The sequence below is a fragment of the Equus caballus genome, chromosome 7, assembly GCF_041296265.1.
Source record: "Equus caballus isolate H_3958 breed thoroughbred chromosome 7, TB-T2T, whole genome shotgun sequence".
NCBI classification, from domain to species: Eukaryota; Metazoa; Chordata; class Mammalia; order Perissodactyla; family Equidae; genus Equus; species Equus caballus.
In genome coordinates, this window is record NC_091690.1 from 72,786,919 (window position 1) to 72,809,106 (window position 22,188).

At 43.2% G+C, this 22,188-nt stretch overlaps 1 protein-coding gene across 20 annotated transcripts in view; it reads left to right on the top strand.

Moving 5' to 3' along the window:
* The window catches only part of FAM168A (family with sequence similarity 168 member A), a 185,341-nt gene that overhangs the window by 149,717 nt on the left and 13,436 nt on the right, over positions 1-22,188 (top strand). For 8 of the 20 annotated variants that reach the window (XM_070274453.1, XM_023645783.2, XM_023645773.2 and 5 more), the window contains 3 exons: positions 7,631-7,711; positions 12,608-12,634; positions 18,105-18,230. In XM_070274453.1, the coding sequence (XP_070130554.1) occupies positions 7,631-7,711; positions 12,608-12,634; positions 18,105-18,230 (234 nt within the window). The remainder of the gene's footprint in view (positions 1-7,630; positions 7,712-12,607; positions 12,635-18,104; positions 18,231-22,188) is intronic. The other 12 variants (XM_070274457.1, XM_070274455.1, XM_070274456.1 and 9 more) reach the window with 3 other exon arrangements.

The following is a 22,188-nucleotide window of genomic DNA, read 5'->3' on the forward strand; positions in this document are numbered from 1 at the left end:
AAGTCTTTTTACATTGACGTAATTAGAGGTTCTATTAGCTTTTTTTACTTGTAATTCCAGCTCCTTCCCCAGGTTTGGGAAGTTCTCTGCTAGTATTTCTTTGAACAACCTCTCTGCTCCTTTCTCCCCGACTTCTCCCTCTGGAACACCTATAATTCTTATGTTGCATTTCCTAATTGAGTCAGATATTTCTCGGAGAATTTCTTCATTTGTTTTTAGTCTTGTTCTCTCTCCTCGTCCACCTGAGGCATTTCTATATTTCTGTCTTCTTAATTGCTAATTTTGTCCTCTATAATATCAGCTCTGTTATTTAAGGACTCAAGGTTTTTCTTTACCTCTTTCATTGTGTTTTTTGTCTCCAACATTTCTGATTGGTTTTTCTTTACAGTTTCTTTTTCTTTATAGTTTCAATCTCTTTTGTGAAGAATGCCCTGTGTTCATTAATTTCGTTCCTGATTTCATTGAACTGTCTTTCTGAGTTTTCTTGTAACTCATTTAGTTTTTTTATGATAGCCATTTTGAATTCTCCATCATTTAGATTGTAAATTTCTGTGCCTTCAGGATTGATTTCTGGATGTTTGTCTTTTTTATTCTGGTCTGGAGTATTAATATACCTCTTCATACTATTTGATGGGGTGGATTTGTGCCTTCTCATAGTCGTAGAATCTGGTTGCATATTCCACCTGCCACTCCTGGGGTGGGCAAGAACTGTGTATTCTGAGCCCACCACAATCCCTGGCAGCTGTGCCTGTCCAAGCTTGCGCCACTACTTGGGACCACAGTGGAACTGTGGGCTCTCCCACTGGATGGGAAAACGATCATGTTGGGGCTCAGGTCTGCCGCCACCTGTTCCCATGGGTCACGCCAAGGTGCACTCCCACCCTTGGGGCCACAGCAGACTATGGGCACTCGAGCAGGAGAGCAGTCACATGCGTGCAGAGTGCTCACCTATCTCCACCACTTCCCCAGGAGTAGTCTCTCCACCTTCAGATGTATAGCTGCACAGGTCTCTCAGGGGTCCTCTTGTACTGTGTGAGTATCCTCCTTTGATCAATGAACGTCCATTTAGTTGTAGTTTGAAGAGGGAGAGATAAAGGGAACAGCTCACTCCGCCATGTTGCTGACATCCCATCTGAACTCAATATTTTTACCTTTGATGAGCTTCAACAGATCCAGGCAGCCTTGAGGGACCAGGACCTGGAACATACTCTGCTGGCTTGAGTGGGGCAGAGCCTGTCTGGAGAGTCTTTGGGGTGTGCTGGGAAGAGACTTCCAGCAGGGAATAGCCACAAACTAGCAAGTACTTCTGTGACCTGAAGCTTACATTATAGTGGTGGAAGAGAATCTCCCATAAACAAAGAAATATATAGTATATCAGGTTAATAACCACTGTGGGAAAAAAAGCAGGATAAGGAACATAGTAATGAAAGTTGAGAGTACTATTTTAGAGAGAAGGTAAAAGTGACCTTTGAACTGAGTACCAGGAAGAAGGAACAGAAAGATCATAGGCACTTAGGTGAGAAAGTGCTCGACACATTTGAATAACAGCAAGGAGGCCGTTGTGGCTGGAGTAGATTACCATGGGGGCAAAGAGTAGGAGAGAAGGTTAGAAAGGTAGCTGAAACCTAGGTGGGTCGTTAAAAGGATTTCACTGTGATTCTCATGGAGAGCTACTGTGGGCCTTAAAGAGAGTGTCCTTATCTGATTTAATGTTTTAACAGGATTGCTCTGGCTGCTGTGGGAAATAGACTGCTCATGATCAAAGGTAGCTGCAGGGAGACCAGTTATGAAGCTATTGTAATAATCTAGGTGAGAAATAATGAGGACTTGGACTAGGATCGAAAGAGTGTAGGCAGTGAGATATGGTCAGATTCTGAACATATGCTGAAGGTGGAACCGAAAGAATTTGCTGATGGATTAGATGTGAATAGGAGAGAAAGAATAGAGTCAAGGATGATGCTAAGGTTTTGGGCCTGAGGAGCTGGAAGAATAAGTTGTTATTTACTGGTGTGGAGAAAACTGTGGAGAAACAAGTTTTGAAGAGAGTGGGAGGATAGAAAGTAAAAATTTATTTTTGAATATCCCAAATTTGAAACAATAGCTAACTTTTTGAAATTTTAACTATTTGCCTAGCTCCTAGGACTTTGAGGTCTTCATTAATTTAATATTTACAGCAACCTATTAGATAAGTAATATTATTAGTACCATTTTACAGATGGCAGAACTAAAGCACAAAGAGGTTAAGTGGCCCAAGATCACACAAATAATTACTGGTGTTGCTGGGATTCAAACCTAAAATTAGATCTAGCTCCAGAGACCATGCTCTTAACCCCTCTACTGTATAGCCTTGATGTCTAGTAGACTTCCAAGTGGAGGTGTTGAGTAGGTGGTTGGATACTATATGAGCCAAGAGTTCAGGAAAGAAGTCCGGTCTAGCAATATGAAACTCAGGCATAATTAATGGACAGATGAAACTAGAAAGGTAAGTTAAGGCCACCCTCTTTAAAGGGAGACTTGGTCACAGGAAGACAAGATGATGAGATCAAGCCCCCAAAAGACAACCTGTTTTCTCAGGTGTGGTTAACCTATTGGTCCTGCTTTTTAGACCCAGGGAGGGTGCAAGCAAAGCCACTTATGGATGCTTCCAAAATGTTACCCTCTGTGCTTCTGCCTGGAATGTCTTTCCTCCCCTTTTTTGTCCACATCTAGGGACATCTAGTGCCCAGTGTAATCTCTGGCAGACACTAGGTGCCAAATGAATGTTGGTTGACGAAGGCCCTTTCTCTGTCCACTCTCTGTCCTTATCATGACACTTTTCAGGCTGCATTCTAACTGTCCACTTATCCATCTTTCTTCCTCATTAGTTAGTGACCCTCTCAAGGCCAAGGACCCTGTTGGATCTGTTTATTTTGTTTTTAAACCTCTCATGGCTTCAGAATACAGCTGCCCTGGTAATCTCTTCACTGAGTACCTATTCTCTGCCTTATCTGTGCTAGGGAGTAGAAATGCCAACATCATCATCAACAAAGGCATCAAGATGAATAATATCAGTTGGGGACAAGAAAACAAAATAAAACAAAATGAGGAGAGTTGTAGGGAGAAAGCCCAACTTACCTGTGTTGCCATTTTTGGACAGGGAAAGTTGATGGTAGGGAAGGGATATCTCTACTGGCCACACAGACTATTCATCGCCACCCTGTATTTGATAAGCTCAGATGCTTGCTGTTCAGGCTGAGGGGAGGGGAGAGGTGGTGTGTTGACAGGGCAGGGAGTGGGAAGGAGGAACTGACCAAGAGCTATTGTGTATAGGCGAATGAGACATAGCTGTGCCTTCAAGGAGCTTACAGTTTGGGGAGAGGGGGACAGGACAGGAAATGCAAATAAGCCGTTGAAGTACAGTATAAGTTCTGTAATTGGGGATGCATGTGTCTTCAAATTTGTTCTGTTCTAAAGGGTAGAAGCTACAGATAAAGTGCAGTGAGGTATGAGAAGTTACTTTCAGGTAGTCAGTCTCATAGTGTAGTGGGAGTCCCTGGAAAGGAAGGAGTTCATGGTCAGTAGAGATGTAAGGGCTGGGGTAAATGATCCCATGAACGTGTTGTAGAAGCGGCTCTAGCCGCAAATGTGAAGGTGGACCAAATGACCTTTAAGGTGCTTTCTATTAATTTTTTTTTTTTTTGAGGAAGATTAGCCCTGAGCTAACTGCTGCCAATTCTCCTCTTTTTGCTGAGGAAGACTGGCCCTGAGCTCACATCTGTGCCCATCTTCCTCTACTTTATATGTGGGACGCCTACCACAGCATGGCTTGCCAAGCACTGCCATGTCTCCACTCGGGATCTGAACCGGTGAACCCTGGGCCGCCGAAGTGGAACGTATGCACTTAACTGCTGTGCCACTGGGCCAGCCCCTAAGGTGCTTTCTAACCTCAGCAATCTGTGACCCTGTGTCCCTTCGTTTTTCTCACCCTGAGGATGTCATCTACAAAAATGAAGAGAGTTGGACCAAATAAAGCTCCTCCTAATGCTGCCATTCTATGATACCTGCCAAATTCAAGTGAATGAAAAATAATGCTACTTGGAAACATGGAAGGAAGATCCTGTAATTAGCCCTAAAGTAACAGGCATCTGAAATGACATAACAAGGGTGTGATTACCTTTGGCTGCACGGTCTCTCATGTGAACCTGAATACAGATTTCAGCCATGAAACTGGATTACTTTGCCTCCCAGATTAAACCCCCGAGTTTCTTCTCAAGAAGTGGCAGACCTCCATATTGCTAATTAAGTGACAAGTTGGCTATCTCAGTTGTGTAATCAGAAGATGATTGGGGAGTAAAGTGAGATGAATTTTCTTTGGAGTTGGAAAGGATTTAGGGAAAGGCATATTAACAAAGATATATTATTAAAGCTCAATATTTACAAATCCCAAAGAAGCTTTTAGGGATTTAGGGATTTAATCTTTGACTTTTAAAATCAGCTTTCCATTGTCAGTCAGAACACCAGTGAGCATTAAAAAACTGCAGGGAGCAATGAGACAGGCACTTACACACTGCTAGTGCACGTACAGATTGATAATCTTTTTAGAAAGCAGTGTGGCAAAGTAAATGAAAACTCTTAGCATATCACTTCTAATCACCTCTGCTCCTATTGCCCTGATCTGAGCCCCATCATCTATTACCAGGAGTTTGCAGTAGCCTCTACCCTATCCTTCCCCTCTTAGAGTCTTTTCAACACAGCAGAGAGACCCTATTCAAAACATAAGTCATATGTTATTCTTCTGCTCAAAACCCCGGATGACCTCTCATTTCACTCAGAGTAAAAGTGGAAGTCCTTTCAGTAGCCTATAAGGCCCTACATAACCTGACCAACCTTTTATCTGTCTGACTTCCTCTACTACTACTGTCTCCTTCATTTGTTCCACTTCAGCCACACTGTTCTCTTCGCTTTTCCTTGGACATGCCCCATGTGTTCCCAACTGGGGCCTTTGCATTGACTGTTTCCTTCATCTGAAATGCTCTTCTTTCAGCCGTCTGCTTGGTTAACTCTATTTCCTTCAAGTCTTTGTGAAAATCTTACCTTCTTAATGTGGCTTATACTGGTAATTCTATTTAATATTGCAGTGCCCTCCCCTCAACACTCTGGCACTTCTTATGCCCTTTACTCTGCCCTTTTTCTCTTTTCCATAGTACTCAAGACTGTGTTTGTTTGTATTTACTATTTATCCACTCCCTTCTCCCACCTTCTTAAAACATAAGCTCCATAGGGGCAGGGATCACAGTGTATGGCACAGAGTAGATATTCAAATATTTGTTGAATGGAAGAACTTTGAAAAGAGCACTATCTTTTGACCTAGAAATTTCACTTCTAGAACTCGTTCCTAAAAAAATAATCAGAGATGCAACAAAAGATTTATCTAGGTTGTTTTCCTATCTTTACTTATAATAATGAAAATTTGCAAACAACTTAAACATCTAAAAATAGAGTAATGGTTAAATGATTTGATATATATACATAATGGAATATTATAAAGATACTAAAAATAATGTTTTTGAAGAATATGTAATTACATGAGAAAATGCTTATAATATTAAAGTGAAAAAATAGAATATAAAACTATGTATACCCCTACCTCACACCATATACAAAAATGGATCAATAATCTCAATATAAGAGCCCAAACCTCTTAGAAGAAAATGTAAGGATACATCTTTATGGCCTTGGATTTGGCAATAGATTCTTATATATGACACCAAAAGCATGAGCAACAAAAGAAAAAATAAATTAGACTTTATCAAAATTAAAAATTTTTGTGCATCAAAGGCGTTATCAAGAAAGAGAAAAGACAACCCAGAGAATGGGAGAAAATATTTGCAAATCATATATCTGATAAGGATTTAATATCCAGAATATGTTAAAATGACTATTCAAACCAATTTTTAAAATGGACAAATGTTTCAAATAGACGTTTCTCCAAAGAGATATACAAATGGCCAATAAGCACATGAAAAGATGCTCAACATCATTAATCATTAGGGAAATGCAAATTAAAACCACAATGAGATACTACTTCACACATAGTAGGATGGATATAATCAAAAAAGCAGAAAATAAGTGTTGGTGAGGATATGGAAAAATTGGAACCCTCATGCATTGCTGGTAAGAATGTAAAATGGTGTAGCTACTGTGAAAAACAGTTTGGTGGTTCCTCATAAAGCTAAATATATAATTACCATATGACCCAGCAATTCCACTCCTAAGTATATACCCAAAAGAACTGAAAACGTGGACTCAAACAGATACTTTTATGCCAGTGTTCATAGCAGCGTTATTCACAATGTGCAAAAGGTGGAAACAACCCAAGTGTTCATCCGCAGATGAATGGGCGAACAGAATGTGCAGTGGAATATTATTCAGCCATAAAAATGAATGACATTCTGATGTTAAAACACGGATGATCTTTGAAAACATGCTAAGTGAAAGAATCCTGACAAAAGGATAAATGGTGTATGATTCCACTTATATAAAATATCTAGAATAAGCAATTCATGGAGACAGAAAGTACAATAGAGGTTAACAGGGGCTACAAGAAGAGGGAATGGGGTGTTATTGCTTAATGGGTACAGAGTTTCTGTCTGGGGTGATGAAAAAATTTTAGAAACAGATAGTGAGGATGGTTACACAACATAGTGCATATAGTTAATGCCACTGAATTGTACACTTAAAATGGTTAAAAATCAAAAATTTTAGGGGCTGGCCCTGTTGCCGAGTGGTTAAGTTCGCGCGCTCCGCTGCAGGCGGCCCAGTGTTTCGTTGGTTCGAATCCTGGGCGCGGACATGGAACTGCTCATCAAACCACGCTGAGGCAGCGTCCCACATGCCACAACTAGAAGGACCCACAACGAAGAATATACAACTATGAACCGGGGGGCTTTGGGGAGAAAAAGGAAAAAATAAAATCTTTAAAAAAAAAAATCAGAAATTTTATGTTGTATATGTTTTGTAACAAAAAATATCCCCAAAAAAACCCTATGATTATACACAGTGGTGGGTTGGATCTGGCTTGTGTGGGCTCTCTAGAGCCAAGTGCGAGTGTCTCCTTCCAGCTGCTCATTCAGTGATGTTGGTAGCTTGATGGGCCATGATGGGAGGATCTTCACCGTGGAACTTGACAAATGCTACAGATAAGGCTCCACCTCAATTCCCTTGAGCCACTTGTTAAATATTTACCAGCACACCACTGAATATATGTGTATAAAAATGCATTCCAAAAAACTTGCTGGAAGGATAGATGCCAAACTGTTACTGCCTCTGGGGAGGAGAGTAGTATGGCAGGAATGTGAAAGTAAATTTACACTTTTTACCATATACGCTTCTGTAGTGTTTCAGTTTTTTTACAGTGAGCATATAGACATATATTTCTTGTACTGCTTTTAAAAACTGGACAGAAAAATCTGCGTGTGTTGGGATTGTGGTATTGGTGACTTTTCTTGAGAGGCTAAAAGTTGGTCACATAAATACTGTCTGAAATGGCCATGAGGAGGCTGAAGGCCAAGCCTGGGACTTGGAATCTGTTTCCTCAAAAATCTGCTTTTTATTCTTGCTGACTAAATGGGGCTTTTTTGTCTCTTCATAGGTTACCCCACAGCCTACCCGGCAGCAGCCCCTGCCTACAATCCCAGCCTGTACCCCACCAATAGCCCCAGTTATGCTCCAGGTAAGGAGAAAGTGGAGACAGCAGTGGTGAGTGGGGTGGGATGTTGGGCTCTATTTGGAAAAACAGACCCACCTGCTGACCTTTCCCTGTCCTTAATTGCTCTGGGCTCAGCCTTTCCAAGCCTGATTCTCCTGGGAGTTCCCTCTGGGAGCTGGGGCAGTTCAGCCTCCGAGTTGGGGTGGGAATAGAATCTCCTCCATTCTCTTTGGGACTTAAGGTTGGCCCATCTCTCCTCTGCTGGAATATCTGAGATACGCATCCTCCTCACAGGACCTTTTCTGCTCTCCCAAACAATGTCCAAATCCATTCTTTGCTCAGTTTCCCCTGAGGCTGCCATTGAGACACACATACACAAGCACACACACACAGCAGACTTCCTGGGTGTGGATCTGGAAGAGAGTGAGAGACTTGCCACCAGAGGATGAAGAGCCAGTTTTCAAGCTGAGGCAAGGAACTTATTTTTCAAAAATAGTAAAGGCCCAACACTCCCTGGATAGAGGTTGAAATAGATTTTAAAATGTTGAAAAAGCTTGTTGTAGTTTGGGCTAGGAGCAGTACAGAGGTCTTACCGCTGATCTTACCCCCTATGCTCAGCAGTGCTTTAACACTCAAGAGGCGGGAGAAGGTGTATGGGCTCTGCAGTTAGAGTCTTGGGTTTGAATCCTGATTGCTCAACTCACTAGTTGGGAGGCCTTGGACAAGTTACCCCACCTCTCTGAGAAATGTGCTACCTACCTCAGGGTTTTAGATGATTTTATGTAAGTTCCTCGTCATTTACCCAACAAGTGATTGTTTGTTGAATGTCCTGTATACTGGAATATAAAACAAGAAAGGATGCCATTTTTGCCTGAAGTAGCTTACAGTCCTTTTGGGAGCTGGCATATAAACAAATTGATTGCTGTACAGCGTGATGAGTATTGTAAAAGGACTACGAGGAAGCGGAGAAGGGAACAACAGTCTGCCTGAGGTTGGAAGTGTAGGGGAGGCTTCACTGAGGGCCTAGCAGCAGAGACTTGAGGGAGAAGCAGGAGGTGTTCTGGTAAGCACACAAAGGAAGAGTTAGGCATTCTAGGCAGAGTAGCGCCTGGGCAAAGGCATGGACATGAGGACATGACACTGTGAAGAAGCTGGAAGTAGTGAGAATGGTTAAGCATAGACTCTTGGTGGGCTATAAGTAAATCTGAACTACAGATGTGCAAGGGCCGGATTTGGAAAGGCCTTGAATATCATGATAATACCCTCATTTTGTTGTTTAGTAATTATTATTCTAGAGTTAGAAAGCTTGAGAAAACCTTAGAGATACTCCACTTCAACTCCTTCTCTTGACAAGGGAGATCCAGAGAGAAGCAGTGTTTTGTCCAAGTTACCCAATGAATCAGCAGTAGCCTAGGGACTAGAACACTTGACAGATCTCCTGGCTCTTGGTCTCATGCTTCCCTGTGCCAATCCAGTACTCATTCCTACTGTCATTCCCTTTCTTCTGGGAGGTCTAAATGAGAAAAGATCATGGGCTATGTCGGAAGACCTAGATATGAGTTCTGACTCTGTCACTTCCTAGATTAGCAACCTTAAAGTCACCTGGCCTCTCTGAACCTCAGTCGCCTCTCTCTAAAGTAGGAATCCTATCATAATTGTATTACACACACACACATATACATCATGAGCCCCCTCTTTTTTTTGGCAGACAAGAACTATTTTTTGCAGATAAGTGATGTTAATCCTTAAAGTGCTTACATAGGTGTGTCATTCCACAGATGTTTATTTTGGCCCTGCTATGCCCGAGGCACTCTGGAAGACATTGTAGGTGATTCAAACTTGAGGAAGCTGTAGTCATTGCCCACGAATTGTTTATGAGGGGATCAGTGACACACAGGCTAAAGAATCTATAATGGTATCTCAGCATTGGTATTTTATTCTATCTTCACTTTTAATCAATAAAATATATATTTCAAAAAAAGCTGTAAGAGGACACAGAAATTCTCTCTGATAAAAGACTTAATCGAATTTGATAAGTTCTATCTTAAAAACTGTGGTGATTTTGATTATCACGTATCTCAAGATATAGAAATGATTTAAATCTAAATGCTATACGATCTGTGAATTGGCTTGGTAAACTATCCAGTCTAAAACAAGATGAGGTGAGTATTGTAGAAGGTCAAATGAGATCAGGAGTGAAGAAGATGCGTTGTCTTTATAGTTGGGAGGCCGTCAGTGACCTCTGCGGAAGCAGTCAGTGAGGCTGGGAGTGAAGTAGATTTAGCAGATAGGGCCTACTCTTACAAAAGGCTTGGGTACAAGGGAAAGGAGAACAAGAAGGCGTTGACTAGAAGGGAAGGTGGGGTTAGAGGAGGGATTTTTTTCAGATATGAGTATGATTAAATAAGTACTGATGGGAAGGAGCAAGTGGGAAGGACCAGTCAGAGATGCAGGAGAAGGGGTACCAGGTGGATCCAGGCCTCCAAGGAGGCTGTGATGAGGTGGGAAATCCAAAGGTCAGTTCTCTTCTTAGTTTGGGGGAGCGGGTGGAGTGGGGTGCCTCACACAGGAGAGCAGCTCTTCTTCTCAAACTAAAGAAAAGGTGTCAGGTGGTGGTGCTTAGAATAAATTGCCCAGCAGAAAGTGGAGAGTTCCTGTCTAATAATCTTGAGTTGCTGAAACAGGTGAGCAGGGACAGAGGAGGGTTCTTAAGGAGAGAGGTCAAGGTGTGGAAGCCTCACTGGGAGGAGTGGGAGAGGAAACTACCAACAGGTAACACAGCTGCGTACATAGGAGGCCCAGCTGAGGGTGGAGGCTGTGAATTTGTAAAGGCTCTAATCCCCAGCTCTGGCATGTTTTCTCATGATGTTTAGAACTGCTGATAGATTGTGGAATTGTTTTAGGATTAGTTTGGCAAGAAAGTGGGAGGACGGAATAAATAGCTAATATTTGTTGAATGGTTCCTATGTGCCAAGCACTATTTTAAGCTTTTTATGGGCATTAACTTATTTTATATCACAACAAACCTTTGAGGTCAGTACTATTGTTATTTCAGTTTTCCAAGTGGGAAAACTGAAACTTAGAGAAGTTAGGGAACTAGCCCATAGATCCAAACCCAGGCATCCTGCCACCACACCTGCGTGCACTCTTAACCACTACATTATAGTTGCAGTTGAACAGAGAGAAATTGAGGTGTTAGACTGAAGCAACCAGAGTAGAGAGGGAAGGGGGAGCAGACAGGGGGACTCTGAGACTGGGAAAAAAAAAATATGAAGAGATTGGAAAGCTCCTGGAATGCATAAAGGACCAATTAAGTTTTAATTTTAAAACAAAATATCACCCCTCATCTAACTTGAGTTTTCTCAGTTTTATGTTTTGAAAAGTCGACATATTTTTAAGCCCTGACTAAACCAACCCAGACCATTTTCTCAGAAACTCACACAATCCACTGGAGAAGGTAGTGTTAGCACGTTGTGTCAGAAAGCCCCAAACTGGGAGTTGGAAGAGAGGGGTTTTAGCGCTAACTCTCCTGCTCATTTTGAATAGGGCACATCCCCTTCCCTTTGGAGTTACACACATGCACAGCTGGTCTGTTTCGTACGTTGGGAGGCTGGCCTCTGCATTCACCAGTTCTCCTGATTGCACTGGGGGAGCTGGGTCAAGGACAGAGAGGACAGTGTAGGTTACTCTCAGCTTCCTGCCAGCGCCAGCCATTTGCGATGCCAAGCGATGCCTGTGGGTAGAAGCCTGCACAGGAGCTAGACTCTCAGGTTTACGTTTCTCTCAGCTTCCTCAAGGAGACCAAGAAGTTGCTTCAGAGGAAGCTGTTTTTAGCAGCTCTGAGTACCCTGAGATGCCATCTGTCCAGGCTGCAGGGAAGCATTTCACTCTTTCATTGGTTCTGAAAGCAATGTGGGTACTTGGAACTTTTTTCCAAGCTTTTAATGACTTCAGAGATCTTATTTAAGAACAATTTGGCCCCACAGGAGGCAGGAGCCAACTGAGACTCGTTTTCAGAATCTGGAGACCAAAGGATCTGTCATATTAATGGTAATCTAACTTGAAAATGAAGGAAAGGATAAACAGGATAACTAATATAGATAAAAATGAAATACCTCCTCACAAGAAATCTTTTTATAAATCATTTTCCTCTGTTGTCTCACTTGATTTAATATTAGCTTTGTAAAGTACCAGTGTATTATTCCCATTTTGCATATGACAAAGCTAGAGAAGGGCAGGGGAAAGGAATTTGTGTTTTCTGAGCATCTGCCGTGTTCCAGACACTGTGCAAGGGATGTCACAAACGTTAATTTTTACCTTATCCTTGTGGGTTAGAGCTTCTTGCCTCCGATTTTGCTCAGAGAGGTTAAAGAACTTGTCCAAAGTTGCATGGCTAAAAAGCAGTGGAGCTGGGATTCAAACCCAGTCTGTCTGACCCCATAGCCTGTACTCCTTCTACCCATCTCCCAGCCTTAGGGAATGAAGTACCCTTGCATTGGTCCTAGCTCTCTGGGCTTTACAGAGAGCTCTTTAGAGGCCAAACAGGATGATTTTCTCCCTGAACCTTCACTTCCTCTAGCACATGAAGTCTCTATCTTATGTGATGTCCCTCTGCAGTACTTGGAAGAATTGGAACTTATTCTTAGCATGGACATGCAAAGAGCAGGAGCTTGGGCCAGCTGCCTAGGAGATACCATGGCATCAAGGGAGGTGCCCCTTCTCAATGAATGGGCTTTCCTGGATGGCAAGTCTGTCACCCCCCTCCAGGGTAGAGGCACTTGGCACCCCCTGCATTCACTGTTTCTTGTGTAGCCCGGGGAAAACTGCTATCTTGAGACAAAGTCTGTTTTTGTAACTGCAATGTATACTGCTTTGCAAAAGTTCTTAGTGGTAATTTCAACTAACATTTCTATCCAACAGAGTTTCAGTTCCTGCATTCAGCTTATGGTAGGAGAGCTATTTTTCCTCATCTGTATTATGGCCTATGAATGTGTTATCTCGTAACAATGGTAGATTCCCTCCCCTTTCCTCCCCAAATCCCATCCCCTAGGCTTGGGCTCCCCCAGGTGGCTCAGCAGCAGTTCCTAAAGCATGCAGGAACATGTCTGATGGTGCAAAATCATGGGTTGGAGACACACATGAACCGTCCCCTAGGGTAGCAGTGAAGGATCGTGGCACTCAAAGGCGTCTCTCCCCTTCCTCACCTCCGGGGTCCCATCTGACCTAGGTCAGAAGCTGTCACCCTAACCTGGCTGCTGAATTCAAACAAATAAGTGAACAAAAATTCCTGGGCCTCTGTGTGCCTCCTCTGTTGGCTCTGTGGCAGCCCCTAGGGAGGAGTACCTGGATTATGCCTATAAGAACCAAAAAACCAGTCTGCCCCAGGACCAGATTTTCCATCTCCATCAGCAGTTTGACATGTTTGAAGACCTGGTTGACGTTAGATACGATCTGTTCCCTTAGCTCCGATGTTGAGCTCTGGCTCATTTTCATGGCATTTTCCTGGATGGTGAGAGGTGAGGGCCAAGTGTGCTAACGAGCGAAAGACCAGAACTGGGTTCTCTGGGCAGTGTGGACTCCAGGCCCAAGGCACCACGGGAACTTTTGGGCACCTGTGAGGGTCCCAGCAGTGTAACTTGATTAGGTCTTTTTTGTCATAGACAGGAAGGGACCATAGGAGGGACTTGCCACTTTCGCCACCCTCACCTGGGCTGCTCAGGATAATGTTTTCATAAAATGTCTGCACACTTTCTCAACTTTCAACCTTACGTTATTTGGATGTTGAATATTAAATTTGCGTGTGGCGCATCTTTCAGGAGATGAGCTGTGAAAATTTCTCCTTGCTGCTGCTGTGGGCTGTGTGATCTTGGGCAATTTACTAATGTCTCCAGGCCGTAGATGAAGTGTTTTATTCCAGATGATCTCTGAGGTCCCTTTAAATGCTAACAGCGTGTCCTCTTATAATTTTATTATTTCAGTTTTGCTAGTCACAAACCTGTTTCTCTTGCCATTTATGGAGAGTCATTTTATGTTTGCCTTAGGATATATGAACTTGGACAGAAGACTCCATAAAAAGTAAGAGAAACTCTCATGCTTCCTCACCCCTCCAGTTATAGCATCTGAAATAGAAATACTAAAGAATACATAATGGAGCTCTTCTCTTGACAGAGTGTCCTGTGCCAGGCCCTAAGCTGACCCTTTGAAGATACAAAGACCAGTAAGACAGGGTCCCTATTCTCAAGGAGCTCACAGTTTAGTGGGGGAGACAGACAAGTCAGCAAGTACAGGGGCTTCTAAGAATCACAGGGCCTGGGATAGTGAACCATATGGGATACATGACGGGGGTGGGGAAAAGAAAAGACTTCATAGTAGACGCGCGTCCTCAGCTCATGACTGATGGATTGATAATGTTTACCAGGTGGCATTTGGGGAAAGACATGCCAGGAAGAGTGAGCAGTGTGAGCAAAAATACAGAGATGTGACGCTCCTCGGCATATTCTGGGAATACTAAACAGTTTGTGTGGCAGTAGTGTAGGGTTAGAGGGTGAGGACAATGAAAGAGTATAGAGAGATCATAGGACTAGGTCATGAGGGGCCTTGAATGCCACACAGGGAGTTCAGGCTTAAGCCTATAGGCTGTGGAGAACCTTAGAATGTTTTTAAGAAGGTTGTGTGATTAGGTTTAGGTCTTAGAAATATCACTCTGATTGCAACTTGGAGATTATAATTGGCGGGTTTAAACACAAGCAGAACAGTGAAGAAGCAGTTGGAATAGATCAGGTGAGAGATGATGAGAATTTAAATTAGAGCTGTCCACGGCCGTGGGGATGGAAGATGGACAGATACCAGAATTAGAAGCTATGAGACTGGATGACACTTTTTTTTTTTTTTTAATTTTACTTTTCCTTTTTCTCCCCAAAGCCCCCCAGTACATAGTTGTGTATTTTTAGTTGTGGGTCCTTCTAGTTGTGGCATGTGGGACGCCGCCTCAGTGTGGCCTGATGAGCGGTGCCACGTCCGTGCCCAGGATCCAAACCAGCGAAACCCTGGGCCGTTGAAGCAGAGCATGCCAACTTAACCACTCAGCCATGGGGCCGGCCCTGGATGACACTTTATTTTTGATCCTCACGTCAACACTATGAAGTGATCAGGGAGTGATTATTTTTTTTCTTTTAAGATTTTATTTTTTTCCTTTTTCTCCCCAAAACTTCCCAGTACATAGTTGTATATTCTTCATTGTGGGTCCTTCTAGTTGTGGCATGTGGGACACTGCCTCAGCGTGATTTGATGAGCAGTGCCATGTCCGTGCCCAGGATTCGAACCAACGAAACACTGGGCCACCTGCAGCGGAGAGCGCGAACTTAACCACTTGGCCACAGGGCCAGCCCCGATCAGGGAGTGATTATTATTGCCATTTTATCAGACAGCAAAACAGAAGCTTAGAAAGGTTTAGCAACTTGCCCAAGGTCCCACAGCTCATAAGTGGCACAGCCCAGGCTAGAACTCAGATTTCCTGACTTACTACATTGTTCAGGATGATGGTCCCTTGCTGCCTCTCCTCCTTGTAAGTGTGCTTAACAGATTGTTCAAGTGTCAGAGGGCGTGAGGGCCCCGTATCCAGGGAAGTGAACAACCCAGCACCTGGATGTGGGCAGCATGCTGTGACTGGGCCATGGCCCTTCACTGCCAAGGGTTCTCTCTCTCTCTCCTTTTTAAATTGAAGAGTAACACATATACTGTAGTACATAAGTGCACTAGTTTCAAATGTACAGCTCAGTAATATTTGATATATGTATACACTTGTATTTAACTACCACCCAGTTCAAAATGTAGAACATTTCTAGGAGTTGCTACCTTTCATGGCAGGCATATCTGTCAGAGCAGCCTGCTCTAAAAGCATCAGTTGGATTATCTTTATCCCACAACTGAGCTCTCAATCACTACCACCAACAGCATGGGTGACTTTAGAATTTTTCATGGAGGAGGAAGATCATATGGAACAGCTACTTAATGAGGAAGTCAAGTTGACAGCTAATATTTGTTGTTTTTTGGTTTGGGTTTTCATATTTACCCAGTTATTTAAATTACTAAGTATTCATATATACAGAGAAATATAGAAAATACTAATACTTGTTTTCTTTATAATAAAACCAAAAGAAAATACCCACTTCTTCAGGAACATGTATAGTTTAGTTCACTTGATCTAGGGAAAGACATAATCAAAGGCACAGTCGCACTTGCTTCTTTCCTGGTTAATCTGGAACCTTATTTTACTGTGTGCAATGCTGTCTTGTTCACTCTCTGGTTGGCGTGTGGCTGTGTTGCATCCCCAGCTAGACCATGAGTACCTTGTGTGCGGTGACCATGACCCACGTGTGTTCCTGTCCACCGTGGCGCTCCCCTCAGTGCTGAGCGCAGTGTAGGCCTCAGTCACTCTTTGGTTAATTTTGATTTACTTACTTAAATTGTCACACAGTCCTTCAGGCTAATGTCAGACTTTTGGCCTATGATGAGAATTGTGGTAAAGTATGCACCACTTGGGGAAACAACTGGACCGGAACAAGACCTCCAAATTCTCTGCAGCCAAATTCAGGCCTCCTGCTTCCTGGTGGAGTCCCTATGGGGTCTTGAGGGCATGGGCTTGCTCTATGTGACTTCTCAGAGCTACTTGTTTCACTTTTTAGGGAGTTGTTTTGGGTGGCCAGGGCTTTCCAGCCACATGGAGTGGCAGGTTCTAAATTTGGAGACCTCTTGATAAGATTTTTCAGTGCTAATTGGATTGTTTATTAATCCCCACCCTTACCCCTACCTCCCCAGGAAAAGAAACCCAAGATAATTGTTTAAAACAGATTGCCCTCCTCCTGCATTGTCTGCAGAGCCATGTCTGGATGTCCAGCAAAGGCCCTGGACTCTGCATGGAATTCTGCTGGGTCTGCATTTCTTCTGCCAGAATTCTCCTTTTAGTGTCACTTTCCTGCCCATGATTTCCTTCTCATTTCTCAGCTTCTGCTGTATGTATTGCGGGCCATTAATGCAAGCACAGGGTCAGTCCAGAACAACTACACTTCTAGCCGTGGTTCAGCAAAAACAGCAGAGTCCTTGACCTTCTTCTCTGGCCCCTGTACTTCCATGACTGAAGGAACCAGAGGTATTACCTATTAGCCTGACAGCCAGAGGGGGCTATGGGATCTCTCTGGAGGTGGACTATCCTTGTCCTGGTGGAATTAGAGTGTATAGGCATACTTTCTTCTCCTACCACCCTGTCTTACCTTAGCCCCTTGTTAAAATGTTTCACGTATATCTGGCTATTGCCAATGCAACCCACCTCCTACTTATATACTTTAAAACACCCCATATCCATGACTCCCAAGACCTTATTTGAGTGAAAAAGGTACTGTTAAAGTAATTCTTTTTACCATAAAAGTAGAAATTTGGGTCAAGAACGTTTCTCCTCTAGTGTTTGGAAGTATATCAAGGGAAATAGCTAAAAAGTTAGGCATTTTCCCCCTTTGAAACTCTATTTCCTCTCTCCTTCCCCGCAGGATACCATGAAGGTAAGTTTTTTGAGTCACTCCCCACTTCTAGAACATATGAAGCATCATCCTTCAAATTTCTCAAGCTGAGCTGTGAGTCAGCCTGGGAAGTCTCTGCAGATTTCCTTCAAACTGAGCATCATCTCATTTCACACCTACCCCAAGTTTGACATTTACTTTCTTAATGGCCCAAAGATCATCTCTAATTCGTGAGGAGATATCTCATGATGGGGCACCAGTAGCACCTCAGCAGAAGGTATAAAGGGTGTGCAAGAGGTATGTCTATCTGGTCCCAGCTGGGTGTACAGGAGAAGGAGTTAGCAGGGAGTACCCCACTGTGCTTTCTGCGCTGCCAAAACTCAGTCCCTTTAGAAGAGATGGCAGTCCAGCAAGGTTCATGTCATGTGGTAATTATTTTTGGGTCTCTCTTTGCAAGTAACTTATTAAATACACCTCCAGATGAGATTTCAGGCATAAAAAAAGAGTACTCAGTTGATCTGGCCCAATAAATAGTCAAAGGCTCCAAGTTGCTACACATTAATGAGAAAGTGACTAAGGAACATCCCAGAGCCTTAGGCCAGAATGTTAGGCAGTAGAAGGCAGTATTTATAGGCATCTTTGTGGTTTCATTAGTGGGTAGAAAATCCTGACTCTCCTAATTATTATAAGCTCAGATTTCCTCAGTTTCAAATCATTTGGAACCTCACTTTGGCACTCCCCTCAACCACTCACCCATCTCAGAAAGGCTGGACCATCCTGTGTGTCTGAACAGGGCCCCTTGGGTTATATGTTTCCGTCCAGCACAAGACCCTTGCTTTGTGTCTGTGATTGGTGGTGCCCACTTCTTATTTCTGCCTAATGCCATTCTTGTGTCTTCCCTTAAGCAACTCTGCTGATGAAACAGGCCTGGCCACAGAACTCGTCTTCCTGTGGCACTGAAGGCACCTTCCACCTCCCAGTGGACACCGGGACCGAGAACCGAACTTACCAAGCATCCTCTGCGGCTTTCAGTAAATACAGCCTGTCTCCTCCTTTCCTTGTTCCCCTTGGTTGGGACTTATTTGTCTCTTAGGAAGAAAGGAAAGGGAACTTGTAAAACTGACATTTACAAGACACTATTTTAAGAGGTTCTCCTACCCATGCAAAAAATTGGCCCTCCTCATTCCGGAAAGGTCATCCTCTTTGATCATATACCCAGCTTTGGGGAGACACAAAGCAGTGAGGGAAGGAGAAGGAAGTACTCACCTGGCCAAAAAGTTTGATGAGGGAATGGTTGTTACTGCATTCAAGGGAAAGGACAGAGGACACATTTGAAGGCCTGTGGACCTTTGGACAGAGAGACCTCCTCCAGCTAGCACAGTATTTCTCAGCCTTGGCACTATGGACATCTGGACCAGATAATTTTTTGTTGTGGGGAGCTGTCCTGTGCATTGTAGGATGCTTAGCAGCATCCCTGGCCTCTACCCACTGGATGCCAGTAGCAAACTCTCATTATGACAGTCAAAAATGTCTCTAAACATTGCTAAATATCCCTTGGCAGGGGGACAAAATTGCCCCTAGTGTGAGAAACACTGCCCTAGTGGAAGCTACACTATGGGAGCAAGGTATGTACGTGGAGTCCTCAGGGAGGAGAGAAACCATCTGCCCAGTCAGATTGGTGACATTCATCTTGAGGTTCATCTTGAGTGGGGCGACTAATGGTTTCACCTTCACATCTGATTTTTAACACAAAATGGCTCCACCGGGTAAAATGAGGACCAGTGTTTTGAAATTAGAATGGCATTTTGACTCTGTATAAGGAAAAACCTTGTACTTTATTGGAGCTGTCCAAAAGAGAATGTCTGGCTTTGAATGTGATGTGCGCCTGTCTCTTAAGTTGTACCAGCAGGGGCTGGACAAGCCCTTAGAGGGATGTTGCAGACTAGGCCCAGTGGTGTGTGGTTCAGCAAATTATTAATCTATTAAGTAAGTAGATTAGAAGAATACATTGTTTTTTCTTTTCTTTTAAATACCCAATGTTATTTTCTCCTTAGTTATCATTGCCCCTACATGTCAACATCAATTTATGTTTATACAACATAACTCTCACCTTTTTGAGAATATGTTTTCATAATTACCTTCTCATTTAATCTACACTATAGTCCTATGATTTGGGTGAATTTTTATTCCAGTTTGAAAGCTGGGGCTCAAAAGGTAATGCACCCACTATCATCCAACTAGTAAGCAGCACAGCTAGAAAAAGATACCACCAGGTTAATTTTCTGTTACTGACTTTTTTCATGAGATTTCTTCTTTAAGAGAGGGATGGCAGCAGTAGGGAGTTTTTCCAGATACCTGTGAATTAGATATGTAAATGGACTTATACATGCATATTCTCTCTTTTAGCTACACATATGGATGTAGATGCTTATAGACACAGCCACTGTAACGTAGCAGAAAGAGACCTGGAGTGGAAAACCGAAAGTGTTGAATTCTAGACTTGGTTCTATGTAACCTTGGATAATTTATGTCCATGCTTTGGACCTTGGTTTTTCCAACTGTAAAATGAGGGGGCTGGACTAGGTCATCTTTAAGGTTCTCTCTAGCTATTAGACTCCTGATTCTCTTACCTTGGTGCTGTGTACTCAGTGTCCTCCACCCTGGCAGGGACCTCTTCTCTAGCTGCCTTGACTAGTAGTTTGCCAACTAGCCTTTGCTCACACATCTCCAGGTGTGGGGCACTCATTCCCTCCAGAGGCAACCCTTTCCACAGTGAGAAAGTTTGAATATTAGAAGGCCTTACCTTCTACTCTGTTGAAATCTCCTTGAAGTCCTGTTGAAATGTCCAGTAGCTACATCCCACTGTCCTCTCACAGGCTATTACAGTCCCTGGAAAGGACCAGAATGTACCCCGTCTCTTTTAAGCGAGTAATGTATGAACCTGTGCAATTTTTACATAGATGTGAGGTCGACTGACCCTCCTACGTACACCAGGGTGCTTCCAGACACACAGATTTTGGCACTTCTAATACCACAGAAATTCAGGGCACTTTAACAAATTCAGTTCAATTTCACCAACACTTGCTAAGCCTGTTTGTCATTAGGTCTCCCTCCTACTTACTCAGCACTTTCTTGTTCGGCTACCAACAAGGAGACTTGGGGGTTAAGGCAAGAATCAGACATAGAGCCTTGTCGAGACATATAAATCTGATGGTCAATAAACCAATTAGTCTAAAAGGCATCCTTTATGTGAGGATCAATGGCTTTGAAGGTGGTAGGGGCTCTACAACTGAAAAAGATTTATGACGGTGCAGAAGGATTGAAGAGAAGGCTGAAAAGATTTTATCTTGCTAATGTACACACTCTCTTTATTATCCTGTTTGATGGAGCCTAAAATTATGGTTAGGAACCTGAGAGAAAGAACAGCGCATTGTAAACAAAGCTTCTTTCATAAGGCAGAGCTGGGACTTCTGTGATCGGATTCCTTTTTTCTCTCATGATATTGCCTTTAGTGAAATGGGAACACAAAGGCCACTATACCAAATGCCCAAGATTGCACTGCAGAGACCCATAACTCACAAAGGAGCTCTAACCAGGGCATAGTAAGCCCTGAGCTCTGGGCCCAGCTCTGCACTGATTTGCTGTGTAATTTGGGAAAGTTGCTGCCCCTTTGGGCTCCAGGTTCTTCATCTGAAATGGAGAAGGTTCAGTGCAAGTCTCTAAGGTCCTTAAAGCATAGCATTCCAAAGTCCTGAATCAGACCTAGGTAGAAATCCTTTCAGGAGAGCCAGGCCTCCAGTGAGTGAGTTGAGTCTGAATTTGTTTGAGCAAAATCCACAAGTGGTTTTTTTTTTTTTTTTGCATCAAGCTCAACAGCTTCTTTTATTTAGATGCACAAAGTAATAAACCCTGAATATTGTGACATCCAAGGTAGCTCAGGCTACAGTCTCAGGGGAATTTGCAGTGATCCTCAAGGGTGTGGACAGGACCACCAGTCAGTTGTGGAAAGTCCTCTGCAATGATTTCCTCATAAAAGTTTCACTGACATACTAAGAGACTTAGAATCTCAGGACTGCAAAGGTCCTTTGTTATTTTCTAGTCCAAATGAGGGTATTCCTTGAGAGAATTGACCTGACTCACTGACAGAGCCCAGGATGGGGACCCAGGGCAGCTCCTGCAGCCTCCTGACATAAGTGGTCACCTTTCAGCCTCCTGACATAAATGGTCACCTTGAGAAGCCCTGTAGTTAGAGGAAGGAACACTGACTCCTGGGTCCTCAAACAGTTGTTCTCTCTCTCTCTCTCTCTCTCTCTCTCTCTCTCTCTCTCTCTTTCTCTCCCTCCCTCCCTCCCTCTCTCCCTCTATTCGTTATCTTGTCTGTGCAACATGTCTGTTGGTCTTAATGACTGCTGAGATCTATTCTAGCTCTGCAACTCCACTTCTTCCTTCTCAAGCAGACAAGGCCTTCTTCTGCAGCATCATCTTTTTGGCTGCTCAGGGTGTTTTGGCTGCTGATTTGTATGCTGAGTATGTGTGTGTCTTACTTCATAACATGAAGAAAGGGAAACATTCTCAGACAAGGTTATTCTTAGATGTAGAAACCAAATTCTACTGCAGTCTCTTGAAGGCTTTTGATTTTCCTCAGAGGGATGATCTCAACACTTTGTAAGATGGTTGTCTTTGTGGCATAGAGCGGGTAGTGCAGGCTTCCCAGGGGATTAAAAATTCCAGAGCACATTCTCAGGGAGCATAAAGGAAAGTCACCAGCATTGTTGACTTGTTAACTTTAAAGAATCATAAAATTATGGCATTTTAAAACATAGAATTTTAGAATCTTAGAATCCTCTAGTCTGTGCTCCGAGTTGGATCGCATCATAGAAGTCATAGTTTAAACTATCTACTGTAGTCTTTCAGACGAGTCTCTGCTCGCACACCCCCAGGACAGGAAGCTTCCTATCTCTCTGTACAGTGAGAGACAGAGAAAAATAA